The sequence below is a fragment of the Manacus vitellinus genome, unplaced genomic scaffold, assembly GCF_001715985.3.
Source record: "Manacus vitellinus isolate BGI_N305 unplaced genomic scaffold, ASM171598v3 scaffold_2_pilon, whole genome shotgun sequence".
NCBI lineage: Eukaryota > Metazoa > Chordata > Aves > Passeriformes > Pipridae > Manacus > Manacus vitellinus.
Window position 1 is genome coordinate 27,899,827 of NW_021940208.1, and position 20,164 is coordinate 27,919,990.

Consider the following 20,164-nt stretch of genomic DNA (forward strand, 5'->3'; position numbering starts at 1 on the left):
AAAGCTTGCTGATAGGAACACACAAAAGAATTGAAGAATAATTCCAGAACTGAGGAAACAAGTATAGTTTTCCTGCTTTCTTCCTGGTATAAATTCTGTCTTTCTTTATATAGCTGAATAATGTTAAAACTTGTTATATATACAGTAGTAAAAACTACACCATTCAGAAGAACTCCGTATTGAAATAAAAAGAAAACACTGTGATCTTGCAAGTTGACTGAGTTCAGCAGAGCACCTATTTTTGTGTCACGTTGAACATGGAGTATTCCTGAGTCACTGGGTGTGACGTCTGCCTGCCTCCGGTCGGCGCCTGTCAGCACACAGCACCACACGCGCGCAGGGGAAAACATAACCCAAGGCCCAGTAAAGCCGAGTGTGCTCATAGACATCTGGATCACCCTCAGGGACAGGCAGACATTCCCAAAGACATCAAGGCAGAAGCTGAATTCCAGAGCTACCTGGTTTGCTAAAATGCATCTACACCATGAACTTGTTTGCTCTGCCAAGAAGCAGGGAGCTGCCTGTTATTACTTAGTTTAAAACTAGAACACGTACTTTTACACACCACCACAGCACAAGGTCCAGTCCCACCCTAAGCTGACTCAAGAATGGCTGGAAGAAAGCTGACAGGATTCTCTCTTAACATTCTGGCCCCTTGACCAAGATCACTCCCTTTGCTTTTGTATATTTACTCTAAAGTATCATAATACAAAGTTATTTTTAAGGGATTTCATTTAGGAAGCTGACACAATAAATGAATAAAAAAGAAGTAGCATTCAGGAGGCCAGACTCTAGACTCTGTTGGGGGAGCTCAGTTTCTTTCACCCGCAGAGGAACATCTTCCACCCCCAAAACAAAAAGTGCACTCCCTGCTCCACCACCACGATTCTGTCTCTTTCCAGCTGTAATATAGTCAAGGCAACCAGCTTAACAAAGCCCAGCTGCCAAGACACAAGGAGTATGCACACAGTCCTTCAAGCCTGTTCTTTTCTGCCACGTCTACTGCAATAAATTCAACCCATTTGCACCAAAACATAAAAAGAATAGTATCACACACTGAGAAACAGAGGAATAGAGTTTAATCAACCTATCATCCAACAAACACACCTGTTTTATTTTGCTACTGAACACAACATTTTTGGTTTAACTCTACACATCGTTGTCAGCAGCCTCCGCCTTCAGAAGCCTGCAGATTTTCTAGATATTCGGTGACAGCCTCTATCTCTGCAAACTCCAGTAGTCTGTTGATTAGCTTATCCAGTGCTTCCTTCCCACACAGAATTTCCTATGGAAAAAAAAGCAGACAAAAGCATTACTGACTGTACTTCAGTACTATTCTGAAATGCTGACTACTCCAATGAGGAGCCCCTGAAATGCTCTTTTTCTGCAGCCTGTCCACTTGCTCACTCTTGCAGTTTCTGCCTGTGTGAAAGCAACACGTGGTGGACAGCAGTGGGACTTGGCTGGCTGCCTGTGAAAGGCACACTGATTCTGGTAGCAACAAAAGGAGCTACTGGTGCCTTCCCGCCATATTTTGATGTAACCCATGCGCTTACATGAAAATCCCCTATAAGAACAATCAAGGACTGAGGAACCTAATTCTAATGCTGTTGTCTGTGCCAAAAACTAGGCTGTTCTGCAAGCAAAGCGCAACTAACTTTTGTTAGGCAATTTATGGTTCCAGTTTCACTCAAAAAAGTAAGGAGTTCCCAGCACAAAGTAACTGACTAAGAAAAGTCACCTTTATGCAATCATGGAACTATTTCCTCCACCATGGTATTCTGCACTCCATTAAATCTAAACCATTTAGCATGCCCTGCAGTCTCTGGAATTACCCAGGACACATGTGGGTGCACTTTGAAAAGCGTTGCTCCTTATGCAATAGCACTTATGGCTAAGTGCTGTTAAGTGGATACCTAAGCCAAAATATCAAGGGATCACCCTAAACTTTGTTCTGACATTCAAAACATTTACATAAATGTAATACTCAAAAATCCATTATCAGGAGTCTTTTTCACTGTTAAAAAACTGCAATAAGTTGAATCATGGAACCATAGAATAGCCCGGGTTAGAAAGGACCTTAAAGATCATCTAGTTGCAACCCCCCTGCTGTGGCCAGGGACAACTTTCACTAGACCAAGTTGCTCAAAACCCCATCCAACCTGGCCTTGAACACTTACTGGGATGGGGCATCCACAACTTCTCTGGGCAACTTGTTTCAGTGCCTCACCACCCTCACAGTAAAGGATGTTTTCCTAATATCTGATCTAAACATACCCTCTTTGAGTTTGAACCCTTTCCTCCTTGTGCTGTCACTACATGCCCTTGTAAAAAGTCTCCACCTTTCTTGTAGGCTTCCTTTGGATACTGGAAGGATGCAATTAGGTCACCCTGGAGCCTTCTCTTTTTTCAGGCTGAACGATCAATAAGATTCAAGCCATATGTAGATATTTACTCAGAAATAAGATCTCAGATAATCTTAAAATGAAAACAATTCAGTTGCAGTTTCTTTTAAGTCTGGCCTCTGAGGCAAACATAAAAGTATTTTGTTTTTCACCTCAGCTTTAGGAGGAGAAAAGAATGGCTTAACAAAAATAAAAAGTCCCTCATGTCAGCTTTTTCTTTTGGATGTACTATGCTTCAAGAATCTCAAATGTCACCTGCCCAGTTTGGCCGAGAAATTCATGGAGCTCATTGAGGACTACATGCTTGATCATTTTCCACTCATACAGTAGAAGAAAAATACACAGAGAAGTAGGCCAGTGAGCTATAGCCTGTGTCAGTAATCTCTAACACTACAAGAAGGCAGGAAAGAAAGTTTAAGCTTTCTAAATCTACAATGTTCTGTCAGAGCACAACTGGCTACTTTCTTCATGTATATATATTAAATTGTTTTCACTAAATTATTTTTTCTTCTTATGGTACACCTAAGTATGTAACTTTAAATACTCCATAAGCAACCATTACCTTGATATTGCGGGCATCATATGAGATCCTGTGGTCAGTGACTCTGTCCTGGGTGAAGTTATAAGTACGAATTCTCTCTGACTGAGCTCTTGTTCCCAACTGTAGCAAAGCAGAAAAAAACAGATTCTGTTACGTTACGTTTTTAAAAAATCAAGTACTTCTCTAGAACAGCATATTTAGAATAAACTTTAATGGATGAGCCTGTTTCAACCACAAACCTAGCAATCACTGGCTTAGCATATGGGGTTTTTTTAAATATTGTGGCATTACTAAACTGTATTGTTTGTGATTCTGTATCACAGGCCAAGTTTTTATATCCTCCAGCACATTTCTATTCCAGCTCTGTAGCTGGAAGAACTACTTAACTCTCAAAAGTCATGTAAGGCAAGAGATACGTCTATATGAGTCCTTAGTTCCAAAATGTAAGTATTTTTCCTTTTTGGGGGGTTATAGCTCTCACAAAAAAATTATGAAAGTAGTCTCCATTAATAACGGAAGCAGCACAGTCAACGCGTGGCTATCAGAAATTAGCACCAAAAGAGTAAATTAGGAGTGAGAGGCTAAGTTACCCTCTAGTGGTAAAGTGCGAGAGTGCAAGCAGCACTCATCTGCACTCAACATGTGTAATTCAAAAGAAGGGATTTTTGGGATAAATTCTGAGATGTTAGGAAAGGTAAGTCACTTTTGCCTGATTTTCCACAGTATTTATATAAAGGTTCATCTAAGTCCTTTATGCAACTTTGAAGACTCTCAAGCTGAAATTAAAAACAAAAGATAAATGGCTCACTGCTTGCAACGATGGGGGAACACTCTGCAGGAACAATACATGTAAATACAAACCTGAAATTAGTGATTAAATAGCTAAGCTGGAAAATATGGAGTACTGAGTAATTTTCTAATTCTAAAGTTTTTCATCCCCATTGATCACTGTTAAATTTTGTACCACAGATGGGAAAATACTCAAAGAATGACAGGACATTTTGAGAGAAATGCACACTTTGCAGCCTAACTTGAGGTAACTCTTAGGGAGGCTGTTTCTTCCTTAAAAGGTTACCTAAACCATATCAAATAAACTGCTACCTACATGTCTAGTGGCAGGATAGTTTATCTACTTTTTTCTTTCAAAAGCTCTGTATGGCTATATCATATACTCTGGTTTAAAAACTTCTGAGAACTTCTGATCCTAGTTTTTCACACAAAATAAAACTTTTTACTGATGCTTTATTTGTGTAACTCTGGCCTTAACAGGGACATTAAATATATGATGTTGAGTTTTGCCTCTTGGATAATTCCAGTTAGTCTTTTGACTCTTTTGTTTCCAGCCACACGTCTCTTTTCATTGCCTGAGAAGTCTACAACAGTGTGGAACTGGGATAAGTAGAAACAGACTTACCATTTTAAAATACAAGATTTTCCCTTGTAAGCACACCTGGTTAGACACACACTCTTCCTTGCTCTGTCACAATCACTCAAAAAGATCAGAAACAAATCTACAACACAGCACCCCCTCTGAATCTCAGCCATCACACGTCCTCACCTGCAGTTTTCTGGCGCTCTGCTCTTGACTTAGTTGTTTTTCAATTATCTGCTGGTACAGCTTAGCTCTCAGTGTCTGCAGAGCTATTTCCTTGTTCAGCTGCTGTGACCGCTCCTGCTGGCACTCCACTGCCAGTCCTTTACAGAGGGATTCAAGAACTCAGACCAAAAGCCCATTATAACAAAGAACAAACAAGCTAAATTAATTCTAACACATTAGGCAAATGAAACCTACTGGAGTGCTGGTTTGTAGGGCCTTTCAGCTGTGGGATAAAAAGTCATTTTAACACACTGGCCAGAACCATTAGCATGTTTTTAAACTCGTCACAGCTGCACTGGAGGGCTTTGTTCAGTGCTACAAAAAATCAGGGATATTTTAAAATTTCATGAAGCAAACAAGTTTCTGACCTTGCCTCCAGAAAATGGGTTCACTCCAATTAGCTGTCATATGTTAAAAATGCAATTTGAACAGTCTACAGAAGCATGTTTAAAACAGTGTAACACAAGTTTTTAAAGTCTTAGTCCAGATAAGCTCTAAGAGACTGGAATTCATTATTCTGGCAGAAAAAGGTTCCTAATCAAAGCTGGTGAGTCTTGAACTATGAATAATGAAATAAAGCAAAATAATGCTCTTTAAAAGAAATGTAGTACTTATTTTTGCTTCTCATTTGATTTTTGAAAGAAAAAGGCATATAGGAAACAGCTGTTTTCAGGTCACTACTGGAATTTCCTGTGCTTAAAGGGATTCTGCATCTGGACAGATAGAAGCTCTCTGAATTTCAATAAAAACAAATCCTGCGAAAGACAGAGTGGTCTGGCCTACATGATACCTTCCCATCAGCATACATTTTCCCTCCTATTTGATGCATGATAGCATTATCTAGTACTGAATGAAAATCTTTAAGTCGTCTTTTTTATCAGTCATGTAACTACAAAGGTTTCAGCCAAGCAAAGCGTGCCCCGGATTGCCAGTGGCCATTATGCCTGAAGGTACAGAGCACACAGCACGAATCATTTACATCTTCCATCCCATCCCTGTCACCCTCCATTTGTTCTTTCATCCTTCAAAGACAGTGTATTCACTAAACACTCCCTCTGAAGACAAACTGGCGTAATTGTTGTGCCACTGGTACACAGCCCTTTTCTCACATGTTGCCTTACTACAAAACGGGCAGAAACCAGAAAGGGCTACTTCCTTTCTTTGGTATAGGGCCCAATCTGCAAGAGACAACTTGCAGGAATCAGCAGCTTTCTTTTCAGGATACAGATTTCGTGTGATTAGAAGCAGGGAATACAGCCAGACTTACCTGTGGGAAGGTGGACAATCCTCACAGCACTATCAGTTTTGTTAACGTGTTGCCCTCCTGCTCCTTTGGCCCTGAATGTATCTATACGCAAATCTTTGGGATCCACTTTAACATCAACCTAGAACCAAAGAAAATTACTACTTCCTCCTCACTGTAAAAATATTTGAATGTCAATGATACTCAGCATTAAAAAAAATCACTTCTCAAAAACTTGCTCCTCTACACCTGAGTAACAGCTATAATCATTATAACTTAAAAAATGCAGTGTCAAATATCTCTGAAAAGCAAGTGATGCTTTAAATATTTCACTTATTTTTTCAAACTCTTACTCCAGGTCCTTCACAAGACAAGGGAGGGCATGGGGGGTGTGAAAGAAAACAAAATCAACATTTTGTAAAACCACTTGCTTTGGAGGGAGACTAAGAAATAAGCAAATATTTAAAAACTACTACTAAACAGCAGTGCAAAGATCTTGTTCATGAGTTAAGCCTGAATGATTCTTGCAACAGTACTTAGACTCATCTAACCAAGAAAAAAATAGGTATATCCAGATCCATCCAAGTAAGGATTGCCACATTGGAAATATGAGTCCATGATGACCTGGACCATAGTTTGAGCTCAGTGGATGGGAAAGGAACATTCAGATCTGATCAATGTTGCAAGGAAAGTATTACAAAGAAGGAGGAGAAGGTTCAGGGAAAGCCTACAGGATCTGGGTTTGTTCATTTTATGTGTATATATCTGGTTTAAGTGAGAACTGTTGGTATCATTGAAATCTCAGAAAGACTAGCCAACACACTCATTCGAATTCGAAGGAGATTGTCCTTCATTTAACAGAGAAGGACACCAATAATTTAAATGAAAAAAAAAATCAAAAGGACCTGCAGAATCACATTAATATGCAACACTGAGTATTTTCTTGGATATATTCCCTGTATTAATACAAGATGTAATTTAAAATTGGCTTACTCATTACAGCGAGCCTTGCCAGTGTTGGGGTTGGAACACTTAATGAAATGATCATTCATTTACATGCCATTTCAGGCAACAGCAAATCTCTGCAAAGTTGGTTCTGATGATCCATTTACACATGTAAGGTACAGAGCCAAGGATTTCATCTTCCAGAGTCAGAGCACTTGTGGTTCCTTTGCTGGGACTTGCACAAAGCACTTGGGTATTGATGAAATCCCCAAAACAGTAACATGCTTTTAAATGCCAAAATGGGTGAGCGGGGACACACCGTCACCTTGCCACCCCGATTAACAGTTTACCTCCTCTGGCTGAGGGAGGACAATAACTGACATTGTCCCAGTGTGAATACGCTGCATTCTTGATGACATGCCTGTCTCAGGGATTCGCTGGACTCGATGAGTCCCTCCTTCATATTTCAGATGCCTGTAGACATCCTCTCCTGAAATATGAGCAGCAGCATGATGCAACCCTCCTAGAGAGACAAATAGTGTGTGACAAATATAGCAGAGAAACACCGCCTTTAGTTTCATTGTCTTGGTGGAATGTCTGAAGAACTACTGTACCTATCTCAGCTGGCGTATAGTTCACAATGTCAAAGGTCCAACGTTTGTAGTCTGCATAGTTCTGGTACATCTCAAACATTTCTTTAGTGAACTGCTGGCAGATGTCTCCTAAAAATATAAAGGCACTACAACATAAATAGCAGTTCACAAAATGGCAGTCACCAGTTTTTAGATTTCACTGCAACTCTTAACCCCACTCATTACACAGGTTAATGCTCATCTTTAGAAAGCATTACTTAATGCCAATAAAGTATAAAAAAGCATTAAGAATAACCCATAAGAGGTTTAATGAAGTTGGATAGAGGTTTGAAGCAATCTTCACTGTAGGGACTTTGCTGACCTCCGGTTGTTCTGCCAGCTGTCACTTCCAGTATGACAGGACTTCTATCGTATTTTTCCTTTGGCACTAGAAGCTGGAAAAGCTGAAAAGAAAAAAAAAAGAATGCTATTATCTCCTTCATGACTCTCTGTCTCCTCTTAATCAAATTTACAGCCGTCCTTTGCAACTGCCACAGCTTCAGCACACACAACCACTAATTTCTTTTGGCAAGCTAGTTAAGTAGGACTAAAAAGCTGTCCAATGGCCATTGCAACTCAGCATAGTCTGTGTGGAAATGGGATATGCTGGTGCATTCACACGAAAATTCAGTCCTGCAAAGTCAGGTGTCAGGTTACCCCCTGCCAGCCCCATCTACCTATGAACACAAAGTTATTAGCTAACCCAGCCAATCTTTGCATTAGTCTTATTTTTCTGAAAGTGCCATTTCATATTATTTCAGTTTGAACATAGAAATGAGCCCAAACACAGAAGTTCCCACTGAATTGTTTAGCTTCTCTGCTTATAATTAATTTCCCCACTCATGTGGTGCTTTCAGCTGAAGACAACATGAAAGGTTTCAATCAGAAATCTTTCAAGAATGCATGTTCTGCTGCCACAAACAGTTACTAGGGTGTCATGTTAGGTTTCAGTAGCACAGACTCACCATTTTTTTAATCCCCTTCAGCATTTCCAGACAGACAAGCAAGCAAGAAAAATTACTAAAATACTCAGCTTCTAAGACACAATTGTCACTAAGAATCTTACTAACAATTAATGTTGCCACTTCTTTTCATGGAGAATACAGAAGCTGGACTTCTGTTTCATCTACACAAGTGTCAGCCTATTGGTAAGATCACAAAGGAACATTTTTCTGACATCTTTATTTACAAAGCTGTAAAATTTTACCTCAGGCTCACCTTTCTGCACAACAGGCTCATTTTTCCATCCAGAGTTTCCTTCTCTTCTAAGGCAAGCTCTAGAAGTTGTTTCTCATCTCTCCTGTCTAGCTCTAAATTCCAATAACATGAATAGATGTTAGCCAATCTCATCCATCTTAGAGCAAATTATAATGCGGCCATTCAAAGACATGGACTGCAGCACATAAAAGCTTGCAGCATTTTACCAGCATGAAATATCAAATGAGAACTGCCCAAGCCGTGATGTCCATTGCTAACTAAATGATCGTATTTTCCAGGTGTGCTGGAAGGAGTAGCAGGTATCTTACCTGTGATTAGACTGCCCCTTCCCACATTTTAGAGCTTACTAACAAACTAGGAAACATTTTCAGGTAAAGCTTATAGAAGCTCCAAACCTTTTCTGCTACGAAGGCTCCAATTTACAGTAACCTAGTGCTGATCACTTAGCACTAGGTTATACACTAAGTAGAAACTTGGAAGACAGTTGGAGTCAAGTGGAAAACCCAACACTGCTGAAACAGGGATCATCCTCTCCTTTTTATCTTTCTTCCCACTGTTCTACCTGCTGAGGAGTGGCTCTGTCACTCATCAGAAAGTAAAACAATTCAACTCACCAGAAGATATAAAACAAGTCTGGTTAAATAAATACATGTTTTTACCATGCCAAGTTGAACTGGATTTAAATTACAACTGGACAATCACCAGCACAAATGAAGGAATGGGTGAAGACAGGTTTGAACAGCTGGGAGTGAGAGCAAGGGAAGAAAGCAACAAAGAGGAGGAGAAAGCCTTTTCCCTTTTGACCAGCATAGAAACTATAGGTCTGCCTCAGATGCAGCATAAATCTGGACACTCAATCACTGAATGCATCTCCTCACCTTGCAGGACCTGAGCTCTGGACTCTGCAGCAGGAATTGGGTATCCCAATGGCAGGCACAAGTACCGCAGGCTCCACATCGCTGGGCCTCTGGAGCCTGGCTCCCCTTTGCAGCAGCCAACACACACACACACACAAGGGCACACACACATTTACTGGTGGTCTCAGCAGCAACCCTCGAGAACTAAATGGGTTGGTATGTTGAATCAGCTTTGTATCCTGGGCAAGGACAGCAACAGCTGTTCCATATCACAGTTTTTAAAGTATGCTCTGTTTTTTTTTTCCTTAAATAAAATATGTCAGATCAAGACTTGAACCTGGCATCTCCTGTACATAAGGCAAGAATCACAGAATGGGTAAGGTTGGAAAGGACCACCAGTGGGGTCATCTAGTGCAGCCTCCCTGCTCAAGCAGGGTCATCCTAGAGCACATGGCACAGGATTGTGTTCTTGAGTATCTTCAGTGAGGGAGACTCCACAACCTCTCCAAGCAATCTGTTCCAGTGCATGGTCACCTGCACTGTAAAGAAGTTCTTTCTCATATTCAGGCGGAACTTCCTGTGCATCAGTTTCTGCCCATTGCCTCTTGTCCTACTTCTTAGCACCACCAAGAAGAGCCCAGCTCCATCCTCTTGGCACCCTCCCTTCAGATATTAGTACACATTGATAAGGTCCCTGCTCAGAACTGTAAAAATTTCCCTGCCAGTATTTCACAACTCCAGCCTAAAACTGTTACTGAATCAAAGCCTTCTAGCTGGTCCAAAAAGTATGATTATTGATCAATCAGATACACAATATCAAATTAACTACTGTCAGCAGAGGTGAGAGAATGGTTGGGTGGTGACCAGTAAGCTTACAGTTTGAAGGACTGGTATCCCATTCCTACCTCCCTTCAAAACAGAATTCATTTAATCTACCCCATGACTCTCATCTCCAGTGGCAAACTGGGAAATATTTTTCTGCTTCACTGAGTGTTGCAAATATAAAATCCTACATTAATAGTGAGGAATTCAGGTACTAGAGAGAAGACGGTCAGTTACGGAGCTAAATGGAAAACAAAGAGCAGTCAAATGAAAGGAACATCTGTGTTTTAACTGGGCCACATGATAAACAGTAAGATAAAATAATTTGGCTCCATTTAATTAATTTATTGGCTGCAATTTTCTACCACTCTTTTCCCTTCTTTCAAGTAGAATGCACTCTATTCATCTACATCATAATTTATGGAACTGGAAAAATTCTTCATTATATTTACTTGATCTAAAAATAGCCTTTTTAAGTTGCAGTATGAATTTCCCAAAGGTTTCTTAATACTTTTTTATTCTTCCAAAAATATTTCTTTTTCAGCATTAAATTTTTGTCCCTCGTCTCCTTCACTCTTTCTCCTTTTTTCGCCAGTGAAGAGAATTAGAGAGGTTTGAAGATTAAAACATTTTAAATAACCATTTTTTCCAAAAGCACAGTTATTTATTTCTAAAACTAAAGAATACAAATATTTTCTACCTTTCTAAATAAGTTACAATTTCACCAGCTTTATTTCAATATGGCTTACATTGTTTTGTCAACAACCCTTGGCTCTCTCTCTGAAGAGCACCATGAACTTTTGTCCTCCTCCATTTACACCACTGGGTACGGATTTCTCCCGTCCTTTGTTTTTCCCTTTCTTCACTGCTTTAATGTAAGCCCCATTCTCTCCAGGTCATTGTTTCCCTCTCCTGGTTTAATACTTACTGGTGTAGCAGAACTGCCATTTTTCCTTTCCTTTCCTATCATGTGTGCCTCCTCGCACTTCTAACAATGATGGGTTTTTTCTCCCAAATGTTGCATCATTACTTATTTTATAAATTCTTTTATTCCCCATGTACTTTCTTATTCCCACATGGTACAAAAACCAGCAACAATTTTTAATTCTTTTTTACCTCAACTTCTACTGTAGCAGAGTACTGAAAAGCAACAGCTTCTTAGACAACCATCAGATTTATTCCTTAAAGGACTCCCCAAATATTTTCAAAGAAATACTAGCTTTTGCTGCTTACATTGGAATTTGACAATTCAGAGCCTTATGAAAGTTCATGTAATTTGGTCAATAAATATCAATGAACTAGCCAGATGGACTCCCATTTTAAATAACACAGCTGAAGTCTGCATCTATCAAATGTTTTAGGCTCAGTAAATACTTTGCTTCAGTTCAAACTGCTCTCGGTTCTACCAAAAAAATAACCTTAATACAAACACTTCCCAGCCATTTCTGTTAGACAGGTGGCCGTAAGGTTCCAGACGATCCCTACTCTCCTAAATTGACTGTATTAAGACCTCAAACTAAAGTGAAGTGAGATGAAAAATGGAAGGATGTGGCTGGATGCAGAAAACCCAGGAGCAGGGAGGACCAGAGGGTGTTCCAGGGCTGGCTGAACTTATTCACAAGCTTTCCTCAAAGGCTGGCCAATGAAGTTTATCACAAACACAGCTAGTGTTTTGAAACTGTTCTCCTTACCTCTGCACATAGCTTCTAACTCCTGAACTTCTTTTTCAGCTTCTTTGATTTCTTGAAATGCAGCTGCAATGGGGGACAGATCGGCACATCTTCTCCTCAGGGTTCTTTGCTCAAAGTCATTTAATGCGTCTGCATTTAACAGATGACTAACCTGCTGGTATTCCTTGCTTAAAGTCTCCAGATACTTCTGCACAGCCTCATGCTTCCACAAAGCTTGAGAATCCTGATGGATTTCCCTATGCCAACTGTTAAAAGACAGAGTGAATCTAGCTGTGTCCAACAAAGACTTTGGCCTCCAAAATCCATGGTTGTGCAGTCCCACCACACACTCTATCTTCTTTGCAACGGGTGGGAAAAGACAGCTGGGAAATTGACTGTGACAGTAGCAATTGGCAAGCACGCTCTTGAACAGACAGATCCTTTGGAAAGGTTTCATTTTGTTACTTATTTTTCCACCACCTGAAATTAAAAGTAGACAGTGTTATTATCTAGAAAAAGAAAGCATTCTACTGAAAAAAAAAACACAACAACAAACAAATGCAAAATGCAAATGTAAAAATCAACAGAAGTGGATTCAGAGAAAATAAGAGCACGAACATCTTTGCAGCAGGATTTCCTTGGAACATACATTTCAGTTTCCTGACACAATTATGTTTTACTCATCAGTGACAAGACCTTCTAGGCATCTTCAGGCTTTTTATTAACAAATTACTGTGACACTCTAACTACTCAACTCACCCATTATTCTCGCCTGTTTACTTACATCCATTTGTCCACAAGGAAGAAAGAGCAATATACAGCAAAACCAGAAGTACTGCACCCTGCTTGCCTGGATGCCTGTTTTACTATCTACAGAAGGAGAGAAGGACCTTTATTCTACTTCTGCACTTTCCCAGACTCCCCAGCCAGCAGGTGCTATTGAATCCACAGCAGTAATTTCAGGACTGCTCTAATGTACAGAAAGCCAATTATACCTCTCATGGATTGCTCTAGTGACTAAAACCAGCTGTAGCAGAGATCCTGTTCCCTTTACCTTGAACACAGTAAAAGGCACAAATTGGGCTCATTATCTACAATCCTGGATTTAGTTGCTCAGGGGCATAAGTGGACTCAGTTCCAAAAGACCTAATGCTACTGATGATACTGGAATTGCTCCAGGTCAGCATGGACCATTTTTGTCTGGTCAAGTGCTAACCATCATTAACTCCATTTTACAATACTAATGTTATATCTTATTTTAATTAATTCATTAAACATATTAATTATAACCATCTAACTTATTTTTACTGGTGTAGTTAAGAAGCAGTGTACTCAAATAATAATAGTTGTGTAGTATTGCTTTGCCTGAGCTCCCAGAAATTAAAATTCTTTGCTTTAAATGCCTAAAAAAAAATGAGTAATGGTATGACACAGACCCTCAATGAAGTCAGAAATTTCAAAATAACTGCTATGCTAAATAAAACAGGTATTTTCTCAGACAGATGTTGCTGCATCACATTTGTGCAGAAATAAGCACATATAAAGCTTTTATAGAGCTATGAGCAGTAAACGACCTATTAAATGCATTCCAAAACAGATTTTAATAACTTTTTTACTTGACAAAATTATCTTGTGCACATCACAAATCAAAACCGGTAAGCAAAAGTGACAACTGCAATTGTATCATTAAAATAATAATTTATAAAATTGTAATTTCAAGACAGGAAAGAGTTGTCAATATCGTGAACGTTTTAAGAGGTTACGAAAACCATTTCTAGCAATCAAAGATGCAAGTAACTCCATGCAGCTGAACTGAGGCAGAGGAATACACAGGAGGATGTGTTTCAGTGCACAAAGACTGAACCAGGATCAGCTCGAGGCCGCGCCTCCGAGGCCTCCTTCCACACACCTCTGCCCCCCACCACGGCTACCCCGAGCTGAACCCCCGAACGCCCTGCACGAAGCCCCCCTGGCAGCCCTTCCCCGCTGCAGGTGTTACGGGCGGACGGGGCAGGCTGGAGCAGGGAGACGCGGGAAGAGCCAGGAGCCAGAGCCAGAGCAGGGAGCCCCGGAGGTGGCGGGGGGTCGGAGGCGGCAGCGCGGGGGGCTCCGCTCGTCGGACCCGCCCGGGACCTTCGGCACTCACCGTCCGCACACACGGGCGCCGCACAGACCCTGCCTCCACGCGCGAGGCCATGGCAGACGGGAAGTACAGCGGGCAAACTTCGAGTCCCAGCATGCCTTCGGAAAAGCAGAGTGTTCCCGGCGTGCTGCCGGCCGGCCGGCCAGCCCTCCGCAACACGGCGGGACCGGCATCTGCGGGCACTGCCTGAGCCCTGCCAGCAGGAGAGGCAGTCTCTGCTCCACTGTGTGAAACCCAAGCCCCGAAATAGAAAAAAATGGGGAATGTGACCTTAAAAATAGGTCTTTGTTTTCGGTACCTTCCTCAGAGCTGCACAGTAACACACTCTGACTTCAGCAACACCTTGGGAGGAACGGCAAGAGTCAGAACAAATTACACACGTCGTTCCATGTATTTTCCCAAAACATGGCCTGAAAATAAACATTGTTTCAAATCTGATTATTAAAGATTAATTTCACATAAGTCTGAATAAAATAATATTAATTTCCACTTTATGTCAAAGCTATTTAAAATGAATTATTACTATGTTACTAAAGACAAACACTGGTTACAAAATATTAATGAACTTAACCATTCCAATTATCACTATTTTAGTTGGCTGCAGTTTCCTAATAAGATATGTTTTAAAACACACATTTTAATAGATAGTATTAAACAGATTATACAACTACCTCCCTAATTAAAATTTTAAAAATACTTAAATAGCATTGGTTTTTTATCTTTATAATCACTTAAAAAAAGCTTTCTTCAGAGTTACTGACATTAAACAAGACTTTAAAAAAAAAAAGGCAAAACTTTGGGTTTTGGCATGTAAAACATCATCAGGGTTTGGTGTGGTAAATATTCCAAAAGACTGAAAATGAGACTGGTTGATGGGGAGGATTTGGATCAAACTTCAGAGCATGAATGACAACTAACTGCTCACTTAGACCTGAGGACAGTTTTTGGCTCTGCTCCACTCCCTGTGACAGAAGTCAAGGCAGACGGAGGTAAAGGCTGTTCCAGAGAACAGGATCCACCCTGGAACTGGTCCAATTTACAAAAGGGCCACAGCAAACAGCACCCTGAAACCTCTAAGTTGCTTCCCCAGGCCCGAGCCTGCAGCGATGTGCCATGAGAGATGCCATTGGTCAGACACCATCCCTGCTGTGCCTCACTCATCTTCCACTATGACTTTTGGGACTTAGTGAAATGAAATAATAAAATTACACTTGCATTGGTAAGTATCAAATATGCAGTTAGATACTTAAGAATATTGGAGAGGACAAACAAGAACCTAATAAGAACATGAAACTGCAAGTAGACCACCTGCTTCAAAATTGGTTTCAAAAGAGGAAAGTAGGCGAAGGAAAATCAAATCGGCTTCTACTCCAGCCAGTAATGGTTCTTGCATTAAATCCTCTGATTAAATGTGATCATGGTTCAATTTTTATTGTGCCTTGTGAGTGAATTCTTCAAATTACCTGTGAAAATAGAGACCATAAGAAACTCCCACATCCTCCCTCTCCCATCAGGCAGCAGATTACACAGGGGCCACACCACCGAGACAAAGGCTGGACATGTAAAATACACTCTTTCCCTAAGTTTACTGTACGCTTTTAGACTGCAATATAGGAACAGAGTATGAAGGACGGAAAATTGCATTGCTGTCTGTGCTTTCACACCTCTCACAGTTTGTTTTGATGCCTTAAAACCTGCATGGCTGATGCAGAAGCTGGTGATGGAGCTGGTGAGGACCAAGGGTTATGGAGCATGGGCTGCTTGAAGCAGGGTGCCACTGCCTTCCTCAACAACCATGGCAGCCTGCAGGGCCACTGGAGGCAGAAGGGAAGAGTGACAGCAGAAAGACAGATGGTCTTCAAGGATTTGGGACAGAGATGGCAGTCCTGTACTTTAAAACCTGGCAATCCCAACCTACCAATTGCTTTAGAAACTGGAAGCAAAGAAATGGCTCATCAGACAGAACAGGCTCTAGGCTTACAACACACTTGGCTTGAAGGCAACTCCGTGCCCACACGAAGGCCCCTTTTTGCTCAGGGGGCCCCAGTTCAGTTTAGCGATGTGCAAACATTGTGCCACAACTTCTACAGGGCACAGAATAAAGTGAGCTACAGGGCAAAAATCACAAGCTTGTTACAATGTATAGGTCACTTTAATAGTGCTTCCCCCTTTCAGCCCAAACAGATGCCAACAGACTTCTGAATTCCTTCTGTTTGAGGAAAAAACTGGTGACAGAATCATACGCTTCTTGAATACAGTGCTGTTTATTAACAAAGCCTGTAGCAAGAGCTTTGTTTTGCCCAGCACAGTGGGATTAAATGACAAGAAGTTTTCTTGACTGTGCTCGCAAACCTCACTTTCAACTGGAGCTCTGCCTCCCTGCAAGGCTCATTTCTTTGTTTATTCTTTCTCAGCTAGTCTACAAACGTTCCTTTTATTGCCTCCCCGCTTTTCTTTTCTTGCCACTTTTAACACAGACTTCTAATACGGACACATCTAAATGCAAATTGAACCCCTGCCTCTTATTTGCAATTTGCCTATTTTCAGGCAGTATTCTTTCCAGTGTTTGGACTAGTGGGAAACAGAGCCCTTTGACTGTCAAGAACAGCCTTATTGCTTCAGACCAAAGGTCTACCTAGCATAATATTTGCCTGACCCATCTAGGTGGTGCATCTGTTTATCACTCAACCCAACCAAGGCAAAAACATGCCTTTTGCTAAGACAGAAACTCGAGTTCATAAATTCAAGGCTTCAGCTAGTTATAAAAAATGCTGAAGACATGCCATGGTACAAACAGGTTCTCAAAATGATGCTGCAGGGCAAAGCCAAGTTGTCTGTCCCTGTCAACAATTCTCCTGCTTTGTAAAAATCAGACCCAGTACAACACTACTATATCATACAGCAGAAAGAAGAGTGAATTGGCTAGGCTTCGCGAATGAAGATTTGGGAAGGGCTCTACCCATGTTTGTCACAAGCGCGTTGGTGGCTAAAGAGGCCAATACGAGATAGGCACATCCAGTTGCAAAAGGCACAGCAGAAAGACTCCTTAGACGGTATATTCTGCAAGGCACGATTCTTTCTGCGTTGTCTTTTCTCCTCAAAAGTGATCCTGTGTGCTTTCTCAAAAGCATCAGCAGCGTTATAGATGGTGTGTCTCCAGGCCTCCCAATTGGAGGCCAGAGTAGACCAGTTATGGTGGTCAACATGGCCAAGGCTGAGATGTTGTTTCAGGGAGTCCTTGTATCTTTTCTTTGGGGCTCCTCTCTTGCAGCAGTCAGTGGCAAGGTCACCATAGAGCAAGATCTTAGGGAGGCAGTGGTCCTTCATCCTCAAGACGTGCCCTGCCCAACACAGCTGTGTTCTCAGCAACATGGCCTCAATACTTGTGACTGCTGCTTGTTCTAGAACAGACGTATTAGTCACATAATCTGACCAGTGGATGTTTAGGATTGTACGGAGACAGCGTTGATGGAAGTGTTCTAGGAGACGCAGGTGGTGGCGGTTGATGACCCATGATTTGGATCCATATAAGAGAGTAGACAGCACTATGGCTTTGTAAACACTGATCTTGGTACTTTTCTTCAAGTGTTTATTACGCCATACTCTTTTATAAAGCCTACTGAAAGCTCTATATGCCTTTGCTAACCTGTTGTCTACCTCTCCATCAATCTTACCATCCGAGGAGATGAGGCTACCTAGGTAATTAAACTGCTGACTGATTTGAGCTCTGATTCGCCAATGGTGATATGGGGATGATGGTATTGAGTGTGGAAAATACACTTATTGCTCTCAGTGACCCAGGTGACTGACATCATTTAAAAGCATGCCAGAACAAAAAAAGTGAGAAATAAATACAATAAAGATATTCCTCATTACAGACCATATATCTAGACAGATTAACAAAACACGATCAAAACCAACCATCATTCACAAAAAACAGTGGCCACAAGCTAATGTTCAGCTAAGAAGAACTGTAGGAAAGCATACCCTTTATATTCTCCATACCTTTGCTATTTTCATCTCTGGAAGTTTCCTAAACGTATCTTTTTTTTTTTTCCCTCCTAGTTAGTATTTCTTAAGTTAGGCTGACATCCAGGTTACTTGCTTTCAAGGAATTGTCTACTCTCTTGTTCTCTCCTTTAGCCTGAAAGGAAAGCAGCTATCATGGCATCAGCTTCAGCAAGGCTTGTGTCAAGTCAAGGACACACTGCTCAGGATCCTCAGTCACAGTCATCTACTTATTGTGAACCAAATTAGACATATTAAGTACATAGTTTTTCTAATTGGCTCTTGTGATATCCCGTTTTCCGCACCCTTGCTTTACTGCAGGTATCTGTCGGGTTCATCATCTGGGACTGTAGGAGGATAACCATATTATTACAGAATTAAATACCTTAAAAAATAGCAAAATACAATTAATATTTTTAAAGGGTAATTACATAAACAGAGATTTTAATTGAAGCCACCGGGGTTTTTTTCACTTGTAAGATGGTCTTTTTAATTAGCTGTAACCTTGACAATTTAACCAGTTTTCCTTCTAAATAATGCCCCAGGCCATGTGGTTTTAGTGTTCCTGGTTGTTGGTGTTAAAATTTGTGGGTTGTTTGCTTGTTTTTTGTTTTGTGGGCTTTTTGTTTTGTTTTTTAAGGACGAATTCTGAGAACAACAAGAAGAAAAACGTATTTTCAGAAGAGCCAAGCGATGAATAAACGCCGCTGTTCCATGCATGCCGGGAACTTTTACATAACCAACTGCTGAAAATGCATTAATGACGTCCCCGCTTGCTCAAAGTCTGACTGCTTAAGTTTGCTGTTGTTTCCTTAAATACCAGCCAGGGCAACACCAAGCCCGCAGAACCTCCCCGAGCTCCGCCGTTAGCAGAGGCTTCGCTCCCTCCCAACACCGCCTCACAGGCTTCCGGGCAGCCTGGCTCTCCGGGGCGGCCCTCCAAGCGCCGAGAGAGGAGCGCTCCAGCCGACACGCCGGCAATCACAGAGGGAATCCTCGCTCCCGGCCCCGGGGCCAGGCGGGCGGAGGGGGGTGTCCGTGAGGGGGAAGCGGCGGTGCGCCTGCGCGGAGGGCACCCCGGCGGCCATTTTGCAGCGTCAGGCGGGCGGCGAGGCCGCCCGGCAGCTGCGCAGAGGGGCTCGGGGGAGCCGGCGCGGAGGCGGGGCGCAGGGCTATGAGTTAAAGAGCCGCCGCCGCTCGGGCAGGAGCTGCCGCCGCCCTGCCGAGTTTGGGGTATTCCTTCCCTGCTTCCCCTGTCCTCCTGCCCCTCGTACCGCCAGCCGCCCGGCCGCCCCACCCCCGCCAGCCGTGCCTGCCCCGGGGCCGCCCGCGCCATGCCGTCCGTGCCGCTGCCGCCCAAGGAGAGCAACCTCTTTAAGCGGATCTTGGTGAGCCCCCGGCCTCGCTCCTCTCTCCTCCGTCGCCGCTTCTCCCTCCTCCTCCTCCCTGCCGCACTCCAGCCTCGCTCAGTGCCCTCCGGTCACTCCGCTCGCCGCCGCCGGAGTTGGCCCCGGCTGAGCGAACACGGATGCGGCGGCCGCGCTCGCCCCCGGGGGGGGGCCGGGCTGCCGTCGGCTCCTCGTCCCGGTTCGTCCCCGCTTCCTTCCTTCCTTTGTCTGAGGCCCGCGAGCAGGCCGGGCGAGCCCCCCTGCTCGTGTCGGGGCGGGAAGGGCTGGTGTGGCTCCCGACCGGGCGCGGGCGCGAAGGAGGAGGGGAGCCAGTACCTCCCCGGGGCCGCCGGGCGCCTCCCGCCCCGCCCGCCGCCGGAGTGCGGGGCGAGCCGGGGCTCCGCCGCCGCTCCCACCCGCGGAGCGGGGAAGAAGGAGACCTCGAAGCACGGGGCACGCGTAGCAGGGCTTTGCTGTTGCTGAGTCGATCTACATCGGTGGTTTATTTCCAGCAAGAGTGTCGGTTTCAGTGTAGGGGCCAGGTTAAAGCGATTTCGCTCAGTCAGCAATTTTGAGTGTAGTTGAAGACGTCTGGCGGATTGAAGTTTTCCTGGTTCTGTACGTCCTTTGGATGACTTAACTTTTATGTGCTGGGCAACTTGAGCTCTTTGAGACTTCAGGGTCTAGAGGACGTT

The 20,164-nt window shown here is 42.7% G+C and overlaps 2 protein-coding genes across 9 annotated transcripts in view; one reads left to right on the forward strand and one right to left on the reverse strand.

The window, feature by feature from the left end:
• Window positions 1-1,057: 1,057 nt before the first annotated feature.
• MTRF1 (mitochondrial translation release factor 1) lies at window positions 1,058-19,508 on the reverse strand. Of its 6 annotated transcripts, none has more exons than XM_029961009.1 (12): window positions 19,452-19,504; window positions 15,382-15,536; window positions 14,372-14,483; window positions 11,952-12,410; window positions 8,582-8,673; window positions 7,686-7,767; window positions 7,346-7,453; window positions 7,082-7,254; window positions 5,811-5,928; window positions 4,505-4,641; window positions 2,968-3,066; window positions 1,058-1,285 (listed from the first exon to the last, which is right to left on the reverse strand). In XM_029961009.1, exons 4-12 carry the CDS (start codon window positions 12,385-12,387, stop codon window positions 1,163-1,165), a joined length of 1,368 nt encoding a protein of 455 aa, XP_029816869.1. In that variant the 5' UTR covers window positions 12,388-12,410; window positions 14,372-14,483; window positions 15,382-15,536; window positions 19,452-19,504; the 3' UTR covers window positions 1,058-1,162. The 6 variants fall into 6 exon arrangements, with proteins under 6 accessions (XP_029816869.1, XP_017926913.1, XP_029816870.1 ...); XM_018071424.2 differs by lacking the exon at window positions 19,452-19,504 and adding an exon at window positions 18,079-19,096; XM_029961010.1 differs by lacking the exon at window positions 15,382-15,536 and having other exon boundaries at window positions 19,452-19,469.
• NAA16 (N(alpha)-acetyltransferase 16, NatA auxiliary subunit) overlaps window positions 19,234-20,164 on the forward strand; it is a 61,692-nt gene continuing 60,761 nt past the window's right edge. For 2 of the 3 annotated variants that reach the window (XM_029961007.1, XM_029961008.1), the window contains exon 1: window positions 19,237-19,469. In XM_029961007.1, the coding sequence (XP_029816867.1) occupies window positions 19,416-19,469 (54 nt within the window). In that variant the 5' untranslated portion in view covers window positions 19,237-19,415. Of the gene's footprint in view, window positions 19,470-20,164 lie in introns of all 3 variants that reach the window. The other variant, XR_003915916.1, reaches the window with a different exon arrangement.

What these genes read in the sequence shown, in the direction of transcription:
- MTRF1 (XM_029961011.1), bottom strand. Translation starts at nt 12,387, where the DNA reads ATGAAACCTTTCCAAAGGATCTGTCTGTTCAAGAGCGTGCTTGCCAAT. An exon ending in AGCTGGCAGAACAACCGGAG is followed by an intron (nt 7,454 to 7,685) that starts GTCAGCAAAGTC and finishes TTATATTTTTAG; the next exon opens with GAGACATCTGCCAGCAGTTC. An exon ending in AGAGCGCCAGAAAACTGCAG is followed by an intron (nt 3,067 to 4,504) that starts GTGAGGACGTGT and finishes GCTTTGCTACAG; the next exon opens with TTGGGAACAAGAGCTCAGTC.